General features: G+C 34.3%; 1 protein-coding gene across 14 annotated transcripts in view; it reads right to left on the bottom strand.

The window, feature by feature from the left end:
* The window catches only part of heph (hephaestus), a 359,023-nt gene that overhangs the window by 73,403 nt on the left and 259,771 nt on the right, over positions 1–25,849 (bottom strand). For 5 of the 14 annotated variants that reach the window (XM_053746140.2, XM_053746141.2, XM_053746132.2 and 2 more), the window contains one exon: positions 11,168–11,206. The exons of 6 other annotated variants lie outside the window; for them this stretch is intronic. In XM_053746140.2, the coding sequence (XP_053602115.1) occupies positions 11,168–11,188 (21 nt within the window). In that variant the 5' untranslated portion in view covers positions 11,189–11,206. Of the gene's footprint in view, positions 1–11,167; positions 11,207–21,310; positions 21,531–25,849 lie in introns of those variants that run through there. 3 more of the 14 variants (XM_053746134.1, XM_053746138.1, XM_053746146.1) reach the window with 3 other exon arrangements.

Genomic DNA, 25,849 nt, shown 5'->3' with positions numbered 1-25,849 from the left:
AACAAGTATTTGATTTCAGTTTTAACGAGTTCATCAAAGGAATTACACATGAAAGGTAATAAGGCTTTGAAATAGAATCCTCTATTCTCAAAGATCCTCAAATAAGGTCTACCTAATAAGCGATATCTTTATAATTTTGGTATGCATTAAATTTTCACTGGCTTTTAGCAAAACGGATTGGAAAAACGTGGAGTAGCTTTCATTTGTTTAAGAGTTGGCTTCACCACCCTTAAGTGCTCCAACGTGCAGGAACCGCGTTTGAATACCGGGAGTGTTGCAGCGAGGAAGGCTCACTTAAAAATTACCCGGTAATTTATATGAGGAACACGAACTCGCGGAGTGCATAGCCCATTGGAATTGGGCGGCACGGGCGCGCCGCAGATTTTCTACAAGCGGAAATTTCTTAAGCCAATTTCTTCTCGGTACTCACACCATTACCTGCGACTACATGGACTCTCAAGCTTAGGGACGTGATTAGCAGCTAAGTGAAATTTATTTTATCTGTCGCATTCCGAGCTGAGTGTGCGCCATTGTTTAATGGGACGTTCGTTTCGCTCATATAAAATTCATACGGTTTTATTAGCTTTGTAATGCGATTGTGTGATATGGCAGTAGGCACATTCTTGAAGATTACATATAATTTAAGAAGAGCAGGATATATTTGCGAAACAAATGCTACGTTTTAGTCCGTTTTATTATTTCATGTATTTATTAAAATCGAAGTTAACAATTGTTAAAAGCTCGTGTTTAAGAATGAAACAATAGAATAAAAACATGTCTTACAAAGTTTCATGAAAAAATATCATTACGATGAAGGTAATATTATGGAAAAGTTTCTGATGGAAATATAATCCTCTTTCCCTTTTCTTAATCTTATGTTAAATAGAAATTTCCCTCTCTTCTTAGCATTTTTCAGGTTGCTTCTACAGTTGTTTACCATCGGAGCCCAGGGTTTGCTTTCTTATTTTTTCTTTTCCTCTTGGCACGTTCTCCGGCGTCCTTAGTTACACATGGAATAAATAATTATTTAAGGCGAGAACTCATATAAAAGACATTTCAGGAGTCGCTTGCCTATCGGCGGTATTATTCAAATTAATTTAGAGCAGCGGCGGTGAGGTAAAAAGTGCGCGCGTCGGGAGGTGCCGCCCCATATTCATAGCGCTGCCCTAAATTAGCATCACAATGAAGTGTTAGAGCGCGAGAGGCAAGTGCTTAATGCGCCTTGCGTCTTCACACGGGTATATTACGACTACATACTAATGATTTGAGTATAAAACTTCCCCGCAATTTGAACATGCTACGTTTGACAAAATTCAGACCACGTATCCGTGGTGCTTATTCCAGTAATTAATATGCATATTTATTCATAGAACCATATTATGTTAAGTGTGAGGAGTGACAGCACAGCTGAGCGGCGCGGTATATTGTTTTTTGGGCCACCCTTTTACGCCTTCGCGCCTATAAATAAATCAAAATATTCAGGAAGGGCTCGACTTTAAGGCGGCTTAGCGGAATCGTAAAATTCAACAGCGTTCGCACCGCCCCGAGGTTTATCTTTTGGCAACGGTTGCCGTGTTTTTGCTTGAATCGTAAAAGAGTATCGCGGTATATGAATAGAAAGCAACCCTCGCTTTTACCGGGGACATATGGAGCGGAGCACTTTACAAGTTTAATGCTGAAAGCAGATTATCTGTTCATAAAGAAAATATGTCGATGTCCACAATATTTCACGTGTTCTGTTAAACTAGGTGTAAAAGCTGGAACGGATTGAATAAAAATGTAGCAAACCTAAGTAAAATAATAATAAACAAAATGGCAAAAGACTTTTATTTTAACTGACACCAAGTTACCAAATGTGTGACGATGTTGTTTGTTATCAATCAAGCAAATTGTACAAGACGGATTGCATCCATATGATGCAAACAATATTAGTTGAACTTTCTTTATCAATAGAAAATTATCCAAAAGTCTAGTAGTAGCAAGTAGCGTCTGCCTGGCTATAGTCAACTTGACATACACAACTACACAACACCACACGACATAAAAATATTAAACGTGATAGACAACAATAAAACTTCATAAAACAAAATAGTGTCCTTATATTAATAATCCAAGTAAGTCTTGTTTTGGAATATAAAGTTCGAATTCTCCCAAAATAAGGGCAGCTAGCTATTATTATCGCTAGTAGGGAGCGTTTTGGTCATTAATAACAATTTATTTAGCACAATGCCGCAATTTTGGTCCAATGGTAACCTTTGGAAAACGCAGATTTGATATTAAACAGGGAATCGTTTTGTAAATTGATTAGATAGTTTGTGATAAATTGCGCAAGTTTGGACAGACCCACTATTTTGTTTGTATTGTGAACCCTCATTGTGTTGGGATAAAAACATGCGTCGATGTAATTATAATTATGTGGGATTAATATTGAATTGTATGATTAAAGTCTACATAATGTACAGTACACAATGTTTGTACAGGCAAAATTATTTTTGTCTGGCTGGTTTCTCTTTGTAAAATAATATTTTTATACATTTGTTAAAATAATGAGAAGTCTTTGTCCAGCATTTATTAACCATAGTTTAATACACACATATAGGTCAAAAATAATAACAAAAAGCGGCCAAGTATGAGTTGGACTCGCCCAGGAAGGGTGCCGTAGCAGCAAGTAACATAAAAGTTCTTGTTGATCGATTTTTGTTTATTTTAATATTTGCGTTGATTGAATGAAATGTAAATTGCGGTTTACGATTAATGACATATAAAAAAAACTTCTAACTAGACCTCGTTCAAACTAATTTTCGGGTGAAATTTACATAGTAATGTACATCATATATTTTCTTGAGTTTTATTATTCTCTTATTTTAAAAGTTACAGGGGGGACACATTTGACCACTTTGGAAGTGACTCTCGCGCAAACTATTCAGTTTAGAAAAAACTATTTATTAGAAACTTCAATATCATTTTTGAAGACCTATCCAGACTAGACTTATATGTGTGATAAAAAAAATGAGTTTCAGTTCTAAGTATGACCCCCAAAATTTATTGTTTTTTTTTTCTATTTCTGTGTAAAATCTTAATATGGTTCATAGAATACATCTACTTACCAAGTTCCAACAGTATAGTTCTTATAGTTAAGGAAAAAAGTGGCTGTGACATACGGACGGACGGGCAGACGGACGGATATGACGAATCTATAAGGGTTCCGTTTTTGCTATTTGGCCACAGAACCCTAAAAATTGGTAGATATGCCAGTTACCATGCAATAAAAAATCCAATATCAATAACGCGAAGCGTTCGAAAAAACTAAAAGTTTAGAAGTAAAACCTGTAGAGTTGTTATCAGAAAATGAACAAGGGCAGTTTTTGTGAAATACTTTCAGCTGTATATTCACAGGGGAACTTTGCTCGACAAACTTGGAGCTTTGGAAGTTCCCCATCCACAGCGACGGGGCCGGCCATTGTGGCTAATTCAAGGATATAATTAAATTTGTTTACATAATATTCTGTTACGTACGAGACCAAAACTTCGGTAATATACCTTTGGGAATATAATTTCTATTTTTTTTCTCAAATAGCTATTAGTTTGTCTCGTCTTATTAGCTTGTTTGGTTTTCTGTTACATTCGGAAAACAAACTAATTTTATAATCAATGACCAGATTTCGAATAAATTTCATATACGATATCAAATTTGATGGACAAACAAACATACTAATAAATCTGTAACTTTATGGTCTTAACTTATAACTGATTCAAAATATTGAATACAGATAGGTCATATTATATTTTTATGAACAACCTTTTTTCGCAACAAAGGAAAGAAAATATCTATCCATCTATCTAGAAAAGTTAAAAGTACAGTGAGTTGTCAAAGAGCATAAATCATCTAAAGGTACAGTGCTCGTGTGAAAGGGACTTTTTTAGAAAAATAATAAAATTATCCTTGGAACTAAAGTGATTCGCCCGAGGGAAAACAACAATATTCTCGGGCCGTCACTACAAAGAGCCAGCATTTGTATTATCATTCCATTAAGCAAAAGTCACCGGAGTTTCAAATGAAAACACAGAACTCATTATTCCCGGGGCTGAGAAATGATTTCAAATGTTAACAAGATTCCCCATAATAGAGTTGTTCACAGAGAGATTTAAGAAAAACAAGCATGAACTGTGGCGCATCTCACTCCCGCGCGCTGGGATTCTGAGGAAATGTGTAACTCGGTAAAAATATCTGGAAACAATGCCGGTTAGCGTACACCGTAACAAGTATCTACAGCGAAGCGACTACGTAAAATGTATATTTCATTGTTAGATAAAACTGCGTAGAAAGTTTAGTTAAATAGACAATATTTAATGAAGACGACAAAGTAACACACAACTTGAAGTTTCTAATCAAACTATTATAGAATACAAATGACCGTTGGAACATTAGCTACTACTAAAATATAGAATGTAAGAGACGAGCTAGAAGTTATTTTCTCAGCACAACAGAAACAAGAATGGGGCACAGCAAATCCTGTTATTTTCGCGGGCCCTTGAGGAATTCCTATATAATATACATTGGGGAGGATCATACTGCTCGTTTACTGCCGGATATGCCCGCGAATGCTCGTTTGTCAAATGTACAGTCATTTATTCAATGATATATTTTTGTTATTTATAAATAAACATGGGCGGCTCCGTGTACTCTGGCTAGCTGGGTAGGACAATAATAAAACGCAATCATAGAATATCTTGCAAAGAAAGAAAAAATGTTTCTTGATTTACTTGAAAATTTTCAGATGATTGAATAACAGTATTATTGAAATATAAACAACATTTTTTTTAAACAAATACAACAGCGCACAAATTTAAAACCACCATCTATAATTTAAAGCGCCATCTATATAATTTTTCCTGAATTTATTAATAAAACCATTTGCGCCATCTATACAATTTTTCTCGAATTATTTAATATATTTTCTAATTTACTCCCGAAAATCTTCTGAATCTGATCAATATTTGAAAAAAAAAGTATTCTTTTTGTTTTTGGGTTATAGGATTACACAATCTTACCAAATTTCACCTAATTTGGCCCAGTAAATTCGGAGCTAAGGAGTTCATTTTTTTCTATGAAATCCTTAAAATTGTCTAGTTTTAGCAAGTTTGTAACAGTTTGTGAATGTTGGCTGGGCACCCAAACCGACAAATAGTACACAGAATTTGGCAAGTGATCCCGTAACTACCTTGGCCCTTTATCTCGCGGTGTCCATTCACCGACGTCGAGCTACGAAGAGAGATAATTTTGAAGGAAGAATTAGCAAGTTGCTAATCTGGGTCTCATTGAACATATCATATTGTGTAACTTGGAACTATCGGGTGCAAACTTTATAATTGTATAAATCAAATAAGGGCGCTCAAAATCATATTGCTCGTTCAAACTGTTAACATCACTTAATTTTATTACAATTATATCATAAAATAAGGTTTTCCAAAATTCTCATTGAAGAAGTCCAAAATGCTTCCACTGCGCGTAAGATATTCTACTCATTCGCTGATATTCATCTACGGTCTACCGAATCGTCTCCATTTCCATCAAGCGGTCTAGATCTAACCACTCGTCAATCCACAGCAAGCCCGAATTCGAATATCCAGATTTACATGACATGCTTAGTTTTAGTTTCACGGCAAAGGCTCGAGTCTCGCCACAACACCAAACAGTGTGGCGATGGAAGCGGGTGCAGGCCCTTTGTATCTCATAATAAACTCCGATTCGGTCGGGCTAGTTCCATTCTGCATTCGTCACAGAATATGTATTTATTATGTATAGAAGATCTACACTTGAACTCCAAACTCAGTAAACTTTTGATATGAGTAATTTCAAAAATTCAGTAAATTTATTTATTTTTTATTTAATTTATAAAATATTAATTGGAGATCACGTAAAGGTTTTATTCTATTTTGTAAGAATAATTGACTTGGAAATAGAGATTATTGGCCTTGGAAATCGTATGTATGGAAAACCTTTTTCATACATCCCATTTATACGAGACAGTCACCTTATTTGCGTCAATTTCCCACGGGAATAGTTACTTTTCCAGGATATAGTCTATGTCCTTCTCCATACTCCGGTATATATGGGAAATTTCAATGGTGAAGAAATAACAAACAAACTTACTTTTGCTTATATAATATTCCTTCGCATTAGTAAAGATTAGGAATCCATATTTATCCAGCATTTCGGTCTAAAAGATCATTCGCTGTAACTAAACCGACCGGCCCGGACTATGGTCTTGTGACGAAAAAAAAATTAAATCCGATTAATCCGAAAACAATCCGGCCTTGAAGGTCTCATATTGATGCTAACCCTAACATTACGGCATTGTTGCTCTGCAGTCGTATTTATCTGCACAAATTATTGCGAGTGCTGATATGAAAGCTCCGTTAATAAGCTGCTGATTTCAAAGCTCCGTTTGCGAGAGGTATGACATTGAATGGGCTTTCATACGGTTCGGAGAATACAGTGATGCAGTGTAACGATGTCATACACCAAATGTACTGAAATGAAGCCGTATTTTGTGAACATACTATGAGTTACGATTCAAATTACAACTATCATTTAGTATAAATAGGTATGTCATTTAATATACTGTTTGTAAATATCCCATATACAGGTGTAAAAACTTTAATTGATTTAATTTGTATTTTACTTAACCTAAATTACATAGTGTGTATTCGTATTTTATGATTTTTAAGAACCAGCTTCCTAACTAATTTCTAACGTGAGTTTGTGACACTAGGTAATTAAAACGCAAACGTCATTTTAGTTAAAATAGTTTGCTTAGTTCTAGTTTGACAGAAAGTTAGTGCCTCAGCGAAAAATAAAAGGAGAATCACACTTTTCATACAAGTGAGTAAATCATCAAAATCTAAACATACATATAATAAATATGTAAATAAGCATGCATAGGCAGTCGCCACTAGCCACTTGTAACGACAGATTGTAAAAAGTTTTAGAAGGCGTAAAGCCACCGCGCTGTAACAGTAACCCCATATTTATTTCTGTTATTCGTTAAAGGCCTCGTAAAGTTAATAAAGGGTTTTTTGTAACAGGCAGCCAGCGAGTCCGAGATAAGCCCGCTCTCGTTGAGTTGAAATCTTTTAAAACGTCGTTAAAAACAACCCCTGCGCGTTACAGACAAAGGCGAAACAGGCTAATTGTTTGACGAAAAATATTCTCGATGCAAATTCGCACTCTTTACAGCCCATTCGAAATTTGTACTCGACCCGAAAGAAGTTAAGGTAATTAGGCGCGGCGCACGCTTTTAGATTTTACGAAACGCAGACGTAATCGCAGTAAACTTTGCTCTGACTTTGACCCGGCAGTTAATTCCACAATAAGGCTCATTTTAAATATTATTTAGCTACGTACTAATGATAAAAAATTGTATCAATTTATTAATTAAATAAAACATATGTAAATATATAATATACTATTTTCTCCCTTGTAAATTACAAGGGAGAAAATAGACTACATTTTCGTTAATTCGCAACAATAACTTAATGTATGTGACTTCACCAACTGTGAATTGGTGGATACGGAAAACCGCCCGAAATTTTTTATGTAAGTATAACTATTATATATAAATCAAAGTGTTTTGATGCTATCTACGAAGTGACACTGTTATTTTGTTATGAGTTTAAATGAACTTGTTGATTACATCGTTTGTGCATATGCGAGGTCCGCCTTGCAATTTGGATTCCTGTGTAATGGAGCGTGCTGACTCTTTGTCTCAGAGCTGAGGCTTTGTCATGGCTTCAGCCCAAGCAGTTCACATACTACTTATACCTTGTATATATGACCAATTTAAAATATGCACGTCAATTCATTCATACATATCAAATCATACCTTACGGGGTTAGAGCTAAGAGTTGCGAAACTTGAAGTACACGTTTAATGGTATGGCACTTATTGGTGAAAATTGAGATCAAAGATTAGTGAAGTAAAGTGATATTGCATACGAAGTATAAAATTTTGGTCGAAGTATAAACTATATAGTGTGCTAAAATTACGACCTCGGTAGCGCAGTGGTAAAGTTCTTGCCACTGAACCGACAGGTCGCGGGTTCGATCCCCGGTCGGGTCATGGTCATAATGGAAAAATGATCTTTTTCTGATTGGCCCGGGTCTTGGATATATATGTATTTGTTATAAAATATACTATCGTTGAGTTAGTATCCCATAACACAAGTCTCGAACTTACTTTGGGGCTAGCTCAATCTGTGTGATTTGTCCTAATATATTTATAACAATTAACTCTGAAAGGTCTAAAATTTGAACTTGTCGCCTGAGTTATTTAGCTCAAAAATAATTATCCCATGCATAGTTTTTGGAGGGTGGAACCAAACTCAAACTATATACAAACTCTGACAATGTCTTTGCTTGAATATGAAAAATAATAGAAATTTAAGCTATAAATAAATAGCCGGATTGTCAATGAAAAATCTTACTTTCGTGTAATTCTTCGGGATTTTCACATTATTTGCATATGAAAAGCATATAAATGTGGTTACTTTATTTTCTTATTAAATTAAATAAGTTCCATATATATTACAGAAATTATGAAACCCTGTAGAATTTCAACTCAAAACGACGGTCAATTTAAAACGAAATAAAAAAAAAACAATAACTTTTCTCAAAACAAGAATATCAATTCAAATAGCTGGCAAAGATTTACTATGCGACTTTACGAAAGTTATAAATATTTATAGCGTATATCATCTTACTTAGAACCTTATATATGTGCGCACGCACCATTATTATGCCAATTTTTACCATAAAATTTGATTTAGTGGCATTAGAAGGAGCAAATAAATATTTCGAACATATGATAACCAACTGTGAAACATGCATGAATAGCAAGAATACTGTTTTGGGAAACTACATACTTGAATATGTTTATTTTATTATTTATTAGCGATTTTATTATGATTACCTGACTTTGAAAATTATCAAAAACAATGTCTTTATTTATAACCTATATTATAAATGCAACAATAAGGTTGTTGAAAAGTACACTGGGTGTTGTATTGTCTATATTTGTAACGGAACTTTTGAAGACCTCATCATCACTGAAAGCCTATTCCCACTGCTCGGAAAATGCTCTCTTAATAAACGCCATACTTCTCGGTCTTGTACCTTATGTGTTAACTCTATACATATAAGCATTAAGCGAATAAATACAATCAGTGCCAATTTAAGGTGAAACGGCCCTAAAGTCTCCGAGGCAAGGGAGTTAAGAAATGAGAAAAAATGATACGATACCATTCGGACCGCAATAAAGTTTTCAATCATCTCCGGCTTGGCTGATCCAGAGAGCAAATATTTTTTTTCTAACACGTTTTCATTTAATAAATATGATAGCAGCCGAGTTTCCTCTGCTCCCTGTGTGTTTGTTGATATTTCCTGGTACACCTTATTCCCACGTAAAATTATTTCCTGTTATACACTTCTCGGTTTAGAGATATTTGAGGAATGAATTTCAATATGTAATTCGAAAAGGATATAATACGAGTACCTATGAACGTTGGGGATGAAATTCGTCTACTTAGTACGAGTACATCATCGTCATCCGTACACGTCATATGGGATTTTGGTGCTGGCCTTTTTGACATTTATGGCAATAGAGCAATATAATAGCCCACTCGAGTAAGATGCTATTCTTAATTGGTGTAGGTATCTGGAGAGCTCGTCGGGAACACTTCTCCCTCAAGACAAAGGTTCTGGAGTCCCTGCAATCCGATCCTCGCCGCCCCTCGGTAATTTTCTCGTTAACGGAATGAATAAAACATTTCATTCCTTACCTTTCTTTTGTAATTGTTAATGGTTGATGGGTTTTGGAAATTTATGTTCGGTTTCTTTCAGAAACATTGTTTTGCAGCGTCATTTGTTATTCGATATTCTCATTCGCGATTCCAGAGAAGGCTCTTAATTGTTTCATCGCATCAGCGTCTTATAATAAGTACAAAATTTGTTTTTCGATCAATCGCGATGATCTTCACTGAGAGTTATCGGTAAATGTCGCTTATCAGCCGAACCGGTAACATATTTAGGGGAGTTTATACGACGGGCGGGAAATAAAAAAGGGGTTCGCGGCCAGGATAGACAATTTGCAAAGAAAAATACATCACGATAAAAAATGTAGCTCTAACGAGAACCTCAAAATGGCTCGTAAGCAATGAAACAGCGCAATTTCATGAGAAAGGCGGCCCGCAAATAAACCAAAGCGGAGCACATTCCCGCCTCCATAAAACGCAGACTGAAATAAACGTAACAGAGTAGGTTCTTTAAAAAATCCACCAGACGACAACCGCAAAAGCTCAGCAAAAATCTCTAGTGTGAGTCGGAATTCCAGTGTCGGAATTTTCATAACTGGCGCGTGGCGGTCGTCGCCGGAGTTTCAGGTGAAAGATTCCGAATTTATATCCTGAGGCGTTCGGATCGCGATCCAGCAGCGAGCTCGTCCGGGGACCTGCCTCACTTTATTAGGTGGATGCCGGCGCTAGCCTCCCCGCGGTCTGCCAAGAAATATGTCTGCGGACAGATCACAATAAACACCCCTTGTGTATGCTGCCCACATCAAAGGTTTTATATCGCCAGATGACGTTTCCACGTAAGTTCATAAAATGTAAACATTGAATGTTTTCGGGAAACTGCTTATGAAAGTTCTTAATGCAACAATTGAATCGAGACGCCTTTAACAAGGAGCGGGACGCGATCCAAGTGCAGGATATTGTGGGCCACACCCCACGAAGATTACGCGAGTTTTTCATATAAAGCCATTCAGCCAATTTCCTCATATCCTACACAGGAGCATAATAAGGGAGGCTTTTGTGAAGGAAAGAGGTTCGTGCACCTACAATGCGTAGGCACCGTGTGTATTCGTCGTTGAAAAGGGTAGAGAGGCGCAATATTCGACTCTCACTCAGATCGGATAACTTGGGATATTTAGGGCGCTGGAGACGTATCTTCAACCTCGATTTTACTATGTCGTTCGCTCGCCGCTGAAGCACATTCCATTTTCACCAATACTTCAGCGTACCTAACCCAACATAAAGCATTTTTGCAAAAGCTATCACTAGAGTGTAAATAGATTCTATTGAAAGTAAAAATTATAATAAAAAGTTCTTACATTTTGGTGGGCGTCTCGCATGTTCAGGACGGTGCTTACCTGTAACAAAAACAATTTTATTAGAAAAAGATTATGATATTTCTCTACAACGCTAACATTGTTGGCTCATTGCAACCTAGTCACCTATGTGCATACTGTGCGAACACCTGCGCTTGACAGGTACCGCGGTCGGGCACCAAACTACAGTTGCATTATCTATGAAGTACATTATAAACATTATATTGGTACCTTACGACATTGCGATCATAAAAGTTCTGCGACTATGTTATTAGCAATTTATAATAATCATAATACTTTATTTACCAACAGAATAATAGTTAGACATACTAATTTACAATATTTGAAAGGGTATGTTAAATTGAGTTTTAAAAATAATGTTAGACAAAAATCTATATCTTTTATAGATTTTTTCTTCTTCCGGTTGAAATCAACAAATTAAAAAAAATTTAAACTTAGAACTTAGAGCATAAGGAGGCCGGAGGCCGGAGCATAACGTCATATACAAATTTAATCATAAATGAAATCATTCAAATACGTAATATCCCGGTGGTTAGTGCGTTTTTGTCAAAGCAGGTTAGACCCTTGCTATTTCCGTCGCTAACCACAACAGTGTTTCGGTTAAGGCCCTTAACATCAGGTTGAGGCTAGCTACCAGAGTAATTACAACAACACCAGGCATTGTGTCTTGTTCTCGAAGGAATTATCATTACTTTCCATTTTAGCTAGTTTCCAAATAACAATAAATAAATATGCAGCTAACGGGGAACTAGTGTTTGTTGTGTTAGTTAACGATTCAAGTTTTTAACCTAAATTACAGGAGCAATATAATGGCGACGTTTTATTTTCAATTAAATTCTAGTGAAGACAAACTTTAATTTTTCACTTTAGTTTTTAACATAACTTGGAAATGATTTAATGATAGATATGATTTAAAAAGTAAATGTGTAATGATTATTTTTTTATGAAAAGATTTAAAATTAACATAGTAACGTTCCTAGATGTAAAAACTCTCCAAATTAAATTGGGTGTCGCAAACAGCTGACGGTGACAGCGGCGACCGCAAGATCGGACCGCACTCCAATCGACTGTACCTATAGTGGTCGTTAACTCGCTAAAATATTTTATTTTTAAATCAAAGTGGTGAGACTTTAGTTTGAAAGAAGTCAGTTACTGTTTAGAGTTGCATAAAGTCTATTATGCCACGCACACGTATGTAACAGAAAAATTGTACATTATCTCTCGGCATTTCAATCAACCAACATTTGTTTGCAAGTTTCTTCTCAGTAGCGGTCGTGCCGAAATTGTACTAGCAACAAATGCTAGCTTATAATAAATAAATGTAAAAAGCGTCTAATTTCTGAATAAATTTTGTGTTTGTCTTGGTAAATAATCCAGGGCTGGCCCAGACCTTCATACAACAAGACACAGAATAAGATACGGTTTTAAGGCAATGTTACTGTCTTAAAAACGTGATTGATTTTTTAAATACAATTTATTTTAATCAAATTAATAAATCCTTCTTCCACAGAACCATGGATAGTGAAGTTCATAACGAACTGCCAGTAAATACTCGAACAAACAAGGTCTGTAAGCGGTTAAATTTAATAAAATCTTTAAACGCTCGAATGGAAAGCGATTGCAACAATAAATTGACGGCGAGGACAATCCGAGATAACACAGTTATTATAGCCATTTTTGTTGTTGCTTTAATCTACGGTTGCAAACTCGATTTGGAAATTTAATAGCATCATACGTTGAGTGCATCACAGGGTTTTAACATAAACAACTCCATTTATTTTATACAATTAAATAATATACAATTATTAGAGAATATACAACTAAACAAGTTTTTTATGAAATTATTTCATAACATTATTTAAAAAAAATGTTAATCGAATCAATGATGATACAAAATTGTAAGGACACTATTTATCCGCAAGTTGCCTTTATTCGCCGGACCATCAATAACTTTACATATACAACATTCTAATACTCCCTGAACGTATATTTTATTACTTATTTTATCCCTAATTTGAATAGAACATTCCACGGAACCATTTTATTGGGTGTTATTAGGCGACCCACGTTGATCGCAACGGGAATAGATTACTTGTACGGCGACAAACTTTTCTCCAATACAACGACTCTTCCATGAGTTTACGGACAGTGTAATACATGGCCATCGTACTTTTACGACTGTCGCTTAACATACAGTGTCGTAAAACTGAGAAGGTACCATAACTACAGATACACATAAACAATGGTCATTTCGCAGTTCGTTAGCTAATTGGGTCGTTTATGTACCTTTACGGGCTATTATGGCCGTCTTGTAGCGTATTAACAATTAAATTAATGAGGTTTCTATCACTTAACACGCGACACGCCATTGTAGAGGGTGAGGAGTGAGCATTCGGCCTCAGGCCACGTTTAATACTCCGTAAGCATATGCAGTAGGCAACGGGTTCATATGCTAAACGTTTCGCTCCACAAACATTCAACACGAATTACACATGGCATTCATTTCGGTGCTCACAGAGTGGGTTATTTTTATTTAATTCTAGACAGGTGCGCCGCGGCCGTGTTTCAGCCAATATTTTTGCACGATTAACATGCTGATGAAAAGCCAACATCAGAACAAAGCTTACGGTTTATACACGTGTAGTGTTACGAACATTGTGTTTCATTAAAGCGTGCAAGCATTAAAAGCGTTTAGTTTAGACGAAAAAGAGGGCTGATTTTTCATATGACTGCTTCAAACTTAATTTAGGGATATGGAAATTTTTATTAAAGTCAAATAACAATAACCGGATAAAACCAATTGCGTTCTAGGTTGGAACCAATAAGGAGAGATCCCGATCGTGGCTTTCCCCAATAAATATATCGAGATGAGACCAAGATAAACATATCGGAGCGAGCGGTAGCGGTAGGTTTAAAATATGCAGCCTTCTGGTACAAAATAAGGATGGTAAGGATACATGTCATATTCAATCCCTATAAATTAACAATCAATGCGTAATCCAATGATTACGCATTGATTTGTTATGCAATCGTAATCTTAAATTTGTATAAGCTTAATATACTTCCTTCAAAAGCCTAGCTTGTCTTAGACAATAAGATGTTCAGAGGAGAAGAATCAATATTACTATTAGTACTCAGGCAACTTTACTTTCTATACTTTTGTTATTTTGCAAATCCGCGCTTGGAAAATTCGTGTAAACAAGTGTAACGGCCGTCTGCGGATAAATCTTCGGATATTATTGTGTTCGTACTTCCAACTCAATAGGGAGACGCCTGATATTTTTTATGGATATGCAACATTGAAAATACAACGCGATGACTAAACCCTTTTTTCTCATTAAACCATTGTATGTTGTTATTATAGGGTTTATATTGTTACTCAACCATGTAAAAATATTCTAATATTACGTGAAATTTTATAATATGAAATTACTATTTAGGGATAATATTAATGGCAGCATAATATATTATACCTAGTAATCTATTTATATAATCTAAATAGAAGATTATCATAGAGTGTAAAATAAAATGTGTAATAAAATTCGATTTCTAAAATCGGTCCATATGAAAAAAATGCATACAAATTATATAATTACAGACAGATTTTATTGATCAGTTGCTGATATAATGACATAAAAACAAACACAACCAAGAATAAGCACACTCCCTGCGGCTTCCATATAGACACAGTGAAGTGAAAACTTTTATAAGAAGCAGACAAATAAACAGACTCGCGAGCTAAAAGCCGGTGGAAACTGCAGGAATATTTACGTTACCGCTGCGTCATATTTGTAAAGTGAAACACATTAATACTGTTATAATATATCAACATCTAACAAACTTTGTTTTAAGTAACTATTATATGGAAATATAACTTACTAGCTGCCTGTCTCGGCTTCGCTCGGGTAAAACAGCTATATACACACCAAACAACACCGTTTTTTATTTTCGTACATACAGCTAAACCCGTAATATGTTTTTGTATTATAGTTGTAGTATATCAATAAAAAAAATAAATTAGAAAATAAGTTAAAACATGAAAGTTTCCATTTGAGTAGTATGAAAATGTGAACAGTGTTTTTACATCATTAGTGTTGTAGTAGAGTGGTCGGTTGCGGGAAATAAATCGCACGTCCGACCTGCAAAAACTTTGACAGCGCTAAATAGCTGTTTATTGTTTAATGGTGGTTGATGCGATCGCTGCAATAGCTACCGCTTAAATCAATGGTTATTTGATATTGTATTGCATTCAACTGCTTCCAAACTATCGAAGGTTCATGACTCAAAAACATACAATACTATTTTCATAGAAAGTAATGTTACGTTCAGAGAACCAATAGTTTCGCATTGACAAATAATTCAAATGTGCAAAAATAAAATGTGACATTAAATTGCCGATAGATCTATCGTTTAACGGTCAGTTTGAAAGTGTCAAACGGGACATATTCAATGCATTGATATGCAAATAGCGATGCGCCGTGCGAAAGTTAAACGGTGGCGTGGAAATATGGTCATTTGAGCATATAAAAATTATCACTGCGACTGCGAGCCGCCGACGTGACGCGTATGAATGAAAAAAAAAAAGAAATGCAATATCTAAAATAGGGATGGAATTTTGCTAGACGACATGTGAATATCAATTTCTGTTATTTTTTTATAACGTCACATGAAATTCGTCGCGCCACAAAAGTTGAGAGAGGTTTAGGCAGGTGGTAATTTCAAATCAAAATTATGTTGTAATTATTTAATTTGAATGAAGTTGAATTCATTACAGTATAAAAAATAAGTTTTTATTGTCTTCTTTTTAATATTCAAAGTTACATTTTTTGCGAATATTTTTTTTAAATTACATTTTGAAATACACAAATATTCGATTCTTAAAATTTTACATTATGAAAATATAGCATATTCTAATATCGCCATTCCATCACAATAAGAAAAATAAAATATTGAATATTTTTTATTTTATCGTAGTGGTGTTTACTAATGATAAAGGTAAATTACATTACAGCACACATTTTTATAACATCTAAAAAGTTTGACTGGAAATGTATTTGTAAATGGTTTGAAAATTCAAAAATACTTATTTATGGAATAAGCCAAATGCAACATCAAATTCAGTTCTCCGTTTTCAATTAAGCATTCGACAGAGCGCTACGAACCAGGTTAGTTTAGAGCTAAATTGAGAGAATAGAAACCCTTGCAGCAACCGCAAATAAAAGTCCAAGGTGAATGACGAAATTGAGCACTTTATTTTAAAAAAATGTTCAATTTGGTACTTATAGCTGATAAGAGAATGCTTTTTTTGGATACAAATCCACATTGGATCACATATTTATTTTCCGTTATCTATACTTATATACAACCAATCATACAAATGCAAACATATTGAAATGAAACATATTAACGTGTGTAGTACGGCCTTGGACTAAAAAAATAAGGGATAATAAAGCGTAGCAATGGATTGCAATGCGAGCGCGGCTCAGCGTAGCGAGTGGCCGGAAGTCAGCCCAGCAAGTAATATATTTTTAATTGATGCACTGCACACAACGACCAATGTGTCGAGTAAACATTTACCCGTTTATTACAACGATGACAGAGCCTTTGTAGGCCGTTTTTAACTCAAAACATTAATTGGTGGAAAAGTGCAATTCGAGTGTTCAAATTTTCAGTCAATGTAAATATTAACATAGTAATTACAGCGGTGTCAATTGTTAACGTCGTTAATTTTGCATGAAACCAACTTTAATCAACTTCAAAGCAACGACTTTCTGTATAAACTAGTTGATAAACACGGCTTCATCCGCGAGAATTTTTACTCATATAAAACTGGGGTTTGGGCGTAGGTACTCGTATTGCGAAGAAAAAAAAAAATGTAAGAAAAAATAAATATTGGTAATAATCTATTTATTCGAAAGAATATACATGTATTAGTCAATTCTAGTTTGGCTCTGATACTGCCGACTAAATAAATTATTTAATTGTTCCAAAGAAATCAGCACCTAAGACATTGCATGAAGAAAGTTTTATAAATCTGTATACTTTCTGCAAGATTTATAAAATTTTCACATAAAGGTTTTACCTATAGATTTTCATGACCCCGGTAGGATGAGGTGATAATTGGTACTTAATTTCATCAAAACTATACAAAAGTCATTAGACGTCTTTGGAGGAAAGGCTGAGGTGAAGTTTTCTGTACCGCCACTTCGTCTTCACCTGCGCTATGAAAGTCGGCAGTATACTTAGTTTTAAGTAAATTATTGACGTCAATAACTGATGTATATCATCTTCAGTTGAATTTTGAATTTGAATTAAGTGTATGGATCGTGAGAGAGAGCACTGTGAAAAATCCGAGTAACTCGCGCGAAAGGCAATACAATCACTTTTAATTTCCGCCTAGTCGCATCCAGAGCACTAAACACCAATTACTAGGTCCGTATCTACTGAACATGCGGAATGTACCAAAGCCGGGATGGCGAGGATTTGTATCCACACAAATGCCTTACTCGTAGCTAAACAAAGGATTAGCTACATTAGGGGTTAGCTGACGGAATAACCCCTGCGATTTCCCTGGGTTTGTTACAGATAACAAAACAGATGTTAACAATCAAGCTTGGTTTCGGGCCGTAATTAGATTTATAAGGTCACTAGCGGCCCGTCCCGGCTTCGCTCAGGTAAAAGCTTAATAAATTATATACCTAAACCTTCCTTCTTCTTCTATATAGAAACCCTATCAAAATCTGTTGCGTAGTTTTGAAGATTAAGCATACATTGCGACAGACAGACATACTATGTACAGATGCATGCTAGTGCCCTGGCCAATTCGTCACAAGTTTGTTTGACCTCGCACAACACAGAAATAAATATATATATATATATATATATATATATATATATATATATATATATATATATATATATATATATATATATATATATATATTTAAAATAGAGGAATTTAATAAATCTTGCCATTAGGAGGTATTGTAGTGTTACCATTTCAAATGAAAGCAAACCAAATTCAAATAAATGAAAACTGAAATACTATTCAAACTTATTATAAACTTAAGATATGCGATCAAGTTGTAAAACCAATACGTTCATTTCGTCATAAGATAAGAAATAACTCAGAAATAGAGGAAGGTTGGATATCCTGAAACTACCGTACAAGCTGCGCTGGTGAATTTTATGTGTCAACTCATCAGGGTTTTATCGTGCAAGGCTTAACACTACATTAATTCTGAACTTGATCGAAAGTAAATAAGCTGTATTAAAAATAAATTAATGTTGATATAATTATAACAGATTTTATCAGTGTTTAATAAAACTCTAAAAAACACAGCCAAAAGATTTCTTTTATAGCTTCTAATAATATGTCAATATGTGCCCCACAACAACACACTATAAAACCGAGTAAATTTGTGGAATATGTAAAAATACAAGATTAAGGTAAAATGTTGGTGGATATACACTCTTGCGAATAATATAAATAAGAGATTGAGTGAACCATTAAAGTATACACAAACTCCGTGGCTTATTGAAAACTTCAAGAAGTTAAAAGAATGTTAAAGTGCACGTATATTTACGGCAAGGTTGGGCAAAGTTTTTACGACAACCCCTTCATGCTGCTGTGAATTTTCATATAACGGTTAATGGTCAAAGTAGCCCGAATTTAAAGTTGCGATTTTTGATTAGTGTGGCTTGGGTAGAAACTTTCGTAACAATTATGTAATTTAAAAATATATTTAAGATTTAAAAACTTAAACTACGTAAACAGTAAAAAATGCCAACCAAATTAGAGTATTATTACTTCAGTGTTTCAAAATTGATTCAAATAAATTTGATGATATCTACAGCGTTACATGTGGTGGTATCAAAAGTCAATAAATGTCCATTTTTATATAATAGTTCACGTATCGACAAAAAAGAAATACAACCCTTTAGCCCCACGGGGCGGCCGGATAAATACAGGCATATACATTGAGCAAATTTATGTCAGGAGAGAGAGGACACCCGGCTACGACCGGTATCAATTTCCGGGTACCCTGCCATTTGATTTATGTTTGCGATGACTTTTTTTATTAGACCAAAGCTGCAGTTTGTACTGCGCGATTGCAAAACAGTCTGGAGATAAAAATAGTTAACATTGTAGTTTATACTTTATACATACGGTTATGAGAAATCGTAAAGGTGAGGAGAATGGAGAGCGTTCTGGCTGCCACACTAAACTTTAAAGGAGGCGTTTCAAGTGAAATTGTTTATCAAATGTTTGCTTTAACACACTAGATACATAAAGCAGGAATATTAAAATTATGAAGATGCTTCCGTTCAAAATAACTTTTAAGGCAGATAAAATTTCTAACATACTATTTGCACAAAAAACATATAGGTAATCATTGAAAAACTGAGCTTAGAATTATAAGAATAACTTATGTAGCTGCGTCACAACGGAAACATTCACAACGTCACATTTTACTTGATAAATGACAAGTAGAAGGAGAAAACAAGTACAGAAAACTTTGAAACTGTGTTTCTCACGTGTAATATAATAACATAAAATACAAACAAAAACATTTTCACAATCCAGCAACGTGACTCGCCATAAAGATATAAGTTTGTAAGCCTTCTACATTAGCCCTTTTTCACACAATCTGTCCAGTCGCCTGGCAACCAAAAATGAGCAGATCTCGTAGTAAACATAGTTTCTATAATCCAGGGGAGTTAATAATTTAAAATCTAATTCGATTAAAAATTAGAATATTAGCTTTGCACTTTCTTTCGACTTCAATATGATCCGATAAATTTAATGCTAATATATAATATCTTAGAGCTCTGTTGGTATATCCCACTTATTCTTTCAGAGGACAAAACTTTAACATAACATAACATAACAAAACAAAAAATACTAAAAATACTTATCTTAACTGATTGGGTCAATATAAACAAAGAGCGTTAAAACACATAAAACCTGCCATTGTGATTTAGTATAATCATAAAAATACTACAGCAGAGAATGTGAAAAGCGGCTTATTATTGTTAGGAACTCCTCTCAGGTGTTCCGTACGTAACAATTGAGTGATTAATGCTAGCACCGTGACACGCCGAATGCTCCATAAGTTTTCCTTATAAGACACAGACAGGTACTTACTGACGTAAGTGGAAATAGTTGGGCTGGTGACGAATAATTGGATAATCTAAAGGCATCGTCTATCTCTAATTGATGATAGATAAAGCCTTATCAGTTACACACATCTTCAAGTGGATACCATATATATAACTAAGTAAAAACAGCCCAGTATGGTTAATATGGACAATATCATCCAAATTCGTATATGAATTAACGACTGCAAAGTCGTTGAAACATCAGCAACATGAAATAAAAAAGGTTCGTGCTAAATCGAAGTCAGTCACGTTAATATATATGTAGTTATTTAATTAAACAGTAAATATTTATTTGGAAATACTTATCAACTTTTATAAAAGTAAAGTGTTTTTTGAGAAAAGTAAGTAAGAAAAGAATGATTAATAAGACTAAATATTATAGAATTATATTCAATAAAATTTATATTTTTTCCGAGGATGAAAAGAAATAAAATCCATTATTATTTGTGTTGTGAAAGTTAATACCTACTAATCGGAAATTATTAGACAGAACTGTCACGCGAACTGACTTGACGCCAAAAATATTAAACTTTAATCTAAATAATTGAAATTGACAAAGGCAAAAGCCAGCAATTATCCTACCAAAGGCATGTTAATCTATTTATTGTGTTTCTATCTATCTGATTGATAACCATTGATTGTTAGATTAATGACAATTGTTAACATTAATTGATTTGTAATGGCGCTAAATTGATGATTAACACGAAGAGAATAAGTCTCATCGAAAATTGTAGTTACTTCGATAACAACTTGCAAATTCCATTGAAATCTTATACTTAAATATCATCGATCAAGGAATCCATTACAATACAATTTTAGCTTTTTTGTCCTGGTATCGATTTATTTCATACTATACGTATTATGTATGTAAGGAAATAAAAATGCAAGATAATAATGGTTTAAACATGACATTAGGTAAAACTGTTTATAATAATAAATCATATATGAATAGACACTACATACCTGGTCGTCGTCATCATGAAGACAATCCCGTTCATCATGAATATACCGCAATCGACTTAACATTTCACGTAAACTAAACACCATTTTGATAATCACTGATATGTACTTTTAAGAAAATAAGCGGAAATTTATAGCATAAAGAATTAAATTTGAAATATTTATTTAAAACACATGATAGAAATAGACAGAGTGGCCATAGAATAGACGAGTGACGCAATAGAAAATAATAATCTGTGTACCCGCCAAGATGAAACAAATGACGGCTGCGTTCCGATATTGCATACTTTTTTTCTTCTTAATGGCTAGTAAATTTTTTAAGGTGTTTTAAGTAACACATTAATTTAAATATTAAAAAAATTATAACAAAAATCGATTTCAATAATCGTCTGATATTATTATACAGAAATTAATTTGATATATTTTTTGTACGAAAAATCACAACTAAATGCAAAAGTAAGTTTGTTTATTAACTCTTCACGCATTATCTACTGGACCGATTGTTATGAAATTTTATACACGGGTAGAAAATAACCTGGAATAACACATAGCCACACGAAGCCCCGGGGCACAGCTAGTAGGACAATATTTTGCAGTATGTGAGGAATTGTACAATTACTAAATACGATTACTAATGAGAATTGTGAGTCAAAATTAAAAATAAATTCATACTTACATAAAGAAAATAAAATCTATAAACTTCAAGATAGATAGACCTATATCTGAGTACTGTTTTGGTACTGTGTAACACTAGTGTTATTTACAGTAATAACATTCTCGTTTCCTAAGCCCGTTTCCACATGGCGACGCCGCTCGCACGTCGCATAATCGCAGCGGAAACGCCGCGCGCTCGCCGGGCCACTGAAGCGGAGGTGTCAAACGACAAATTTCACGGAGCGATCTCGCTTTGCCACGCGGTACGTGTTGCTGACGTTTCGTGCCCCCAGTTCAGAATACGTTATTTTTATTCTGTTGGAAAAGCGTTCTGTTTTGTGACTGAATTGTTTAAGTGATGGGTGGATTTCATTTTATTTTCTGGCGACGGTTTTCGTGTATAATTTTAAATTATACTGTTTTTGTTTTTTTTTTTGTTTGAGTTGAAACCAAAGTTAATAAAGGGAATCATTGTGTTTTACTTCCAATAAACTGCTACTAAGGCGGGTTCCTTCATAAACTCTAACCCGTCACAGAATACCAAATTCTAGACAAACACGTCCTCAAAACAGTGATATTTATTATCAAATTAAAATATAAATAATTGATAAATGCATGAATATGAAAATATTTGACAGGAGATCATTTAGAAAATAAGGGCGTGCGCAAACGCCGCGATTTTCCGGCGAGCAGCAAGTATTCCAAACTGCTGTCAATTACACGCTGTCGTGTAACATTGTCCGAGGCCGAGGCGAGAGCGCTGAGATTAGATTCCGATTGCAGCGCATCTGTCCACTAATGAACGTTGGCACGTGCATGCCAAGCCTAACGGCCAGGGACTGAAAATCCTTTTTATTTGATTACTCTATAGGGTGAATAACCATATCAAACATTAACCCGCCTATTTACGTGTCCCAATGAACAATAATCACAAATAAAACTTATATATTTTGACTCGTTCAAAACATAAAGTGAGATAGGAATAAAACATAGTCTAACATAAAACAGTACAACAGTAGTTTTTTTTAATAATAATATGGTTATTCTGTATTATTTATATATTCAACTTATGGAAACTATTTCGAGCTAGTTTCACCACTGAATTTACTAATCATGAGTTCTGAATATGAGAGCCCATTGTAAAAATAAGTGACGGGTTTTCGAGAAAATACTCACCGTATATCTTTTCGTTTTCGTGAAAAACTCATAAAAAAGTACATACATTTTTATCTAATAAATAAAAACATGTCGAACCGAACAATACAAAATTTCAGACTTTTAAGTCTGAGTCTTTTGTAGCTGTATTAGGTTTTAACCTAATACAGCTACAAAAGACTCCATTCAATGTACTATTTCAAAACAAAATCGTATATTTAGGACGCCCGTTCAATTCCCCAAATGTAGTAAACCCGATAAACTTTATGGTTACAGCGTATATGTTCGAACAAGATTGTATTAGTGAGAAAGAATACTATAAAATCGAAAACTCTAATCGTAAATTTTTCGAATTTCGAACTTGATATAAAAGTGACTAGTGTCTAGTGTTTTGTTGACAACAATGTAAATATAGCCAGTACGATTATAAATAATATTTTCCATTATTTCCCCGTGGAATATAACCGTAATATATTTATTTATTATCCGCACTATTGTAATATAATAATTTTTTTTATCCATCCAAAAAAATACTTCCTAGGTACCTTTTTAAACCGACTTTAGGAAAGGAGGAGTTCCTCATCCGCTGCGTTGTATTTAAATATTTTATGTAATGTAAATACTATAATAATTTAGTTAATGCTAAAATTGCTAAATATATTTGTTTGTGTAGACTGAAGTGGAGAAAACAGCGTAATTGCGGCTAAAATAAATACAACATCAAATTATTAAAAAAAATTAATCTGTCATATACGAATAAGAAACATAAAAGAAAAGGAACAAAAAGTTTTAGTTACTTATTACAAGGCTATTAATACAAGTCTATAAGCTAACAGCAGCCATTAGGTAAGTTAGTTCGCAAATGGACTTACATATTCATGGTCTGATAAATTAGTGATCTGGCAAGAGATCCAAATGGCCCATTTCAATAATAGTAATAGATTTCACTGTATCTTGTTGTACTTTGTGAAACACGATACTACTGCTTTAGTGTGTAAAATTGTTTTATTTTCTTTTGGAATGGAAAACATTCGAGGTAGAATACGCGGTCGAATTTTTTTTTATATTTAATTTGTAAATAAACTACATAATAACCAATTCTGTAACTCACTTACTCTGGATAATGCACAAACCAAATTCCATGGTAATTTAGTTCGTCTAGCATGTTTTCATTGCTCCCAGACCATTAATGTTGTTGCCAAAACTTACATAAATTTAGACGTAAGTTTGTACGTTCTTTGACCCCAAAGTGTCACCGCTACAACCAGATTTATAATGGCAACATTAAAATCTACAATGTATCTTCATGATCAATGTACTTCAGACTTCAGCTGTACAGCGATAACTGAGAATATCGTCTGTACGTCATTTCCGTTGGGCATAAAACAGAACAATACAAGAAAATAGTAACAGACATAAAGAGATTCACAATGTATGTAATACTCACTCATATTTCATACATAAATTTTGCACATGCGTCGGGAACACAAAGCTTCTTTAAATATTCCGTTCCTTCATAATCAAAGTGCTGCGTTTGAGAGATAAGAATTCCCAGTGCCACAAAATGTTTAAAATGTAGAAAAGAAGCTCGAAGCAAGTCCTTCAATTTGATTCCATGCGTATAGGTATTTATTTTTAATAATTTAGCTAGGTATTCAAAATTGTTAATAGACCTGAAAACATATTTTACTCAAACTTCGACTTCATGACTGCCTTAATTAAGATCTAATCCTGGAATGTGAACTAAATTTTCAAAAGAATATTGAAACTTAAGCAATTGATTACCCCATTCAAGTCTAGCCGTTCATTTAGTGGCACTACACTGAAGAGAATAGCGAGGACGCCTTCAACCTACTTGACTGGGGAAGAATTTTGCATCAATATTACGTCCATTCTAATTCTAATTACGATCACTGTCTGGAAGAAGTGTTTATAGTAACGGTGCTCCAGGTTCCCAAGATACAAAATTTCCCTAGGGTAAGCCTATGTTTAACCTACCTGAATCATGTATTTTTAAATAAACGCATTTTATTTAATCGATTTGAAAAATACTAAAAGAATTGCTAGAGTTCTTAGAACCAATCTTGCACAAGTACTTTACAAAACTTGATAGACTATCTACTAGGCTCTTTAATTTATTCACGCTCTCGTGGGAGAATCTTTATATGACTGAAATTATTTCACTCAGCTATTTATCAAAATTCCGAAAGAAGCACGCCCAATTTCACAAGTACTACGTACGCAGCATGTAATTTATGCATCTAAGCTACGCCGCACTGAGGTCGCAAATATTTTCTGAATGCGGTAAGCGATACCTTTTTATTTTTAATATATTTCGTAGCCCTTCGAGTGAGGTGCTGAATATGTTACACTGCAAACGTATTGTATAACAGTAGATATACGTCATTTTGCCAAAGACCGTGCGATTTGGAAAAGAAAAAATAACAAAGCGAGCCCTAGACTTCTTTGGCTGGGATCACGCTCATTTAAGAAAAAGTTTATATAACCTTTGACTAATGAGAATTCATATATAAAGTTCATGATCTAGGCAATTTGCTTAAAGGCAAACATTATAGATCTACGGAGCCGTGCCAATTGAAACAATCTACATCAGACCCATTGTAGTGGGAATGCAGGGTCGATTGACCATGCAATTCACGCGATAAATAATCTACATGATCCAGGCAGAATTAGTAAATATATAGACACAAATCATCCAGATTGAGCTATCCC

The sequence above is a fragment of the Plodia interpunctella genome, chromosome 6, assembly GCF_027563975.2.
Source record: "Plodia interpunctella isolate USDA-ARS_2022_Savannah chromosome 6, ilPloInte3.2, whole genome shotgun sequence".
NCBI classification, from domain to species: domain Eukaryota; kingdom Metazoa; phylum Arthropoda; class Insecta; order Lepidoptera; family Pyralidae; genus Plodia; species Plodia interpunctella.
This window is presented reverse-complemented; position numbering and strand designations above follow the sequence as displayed.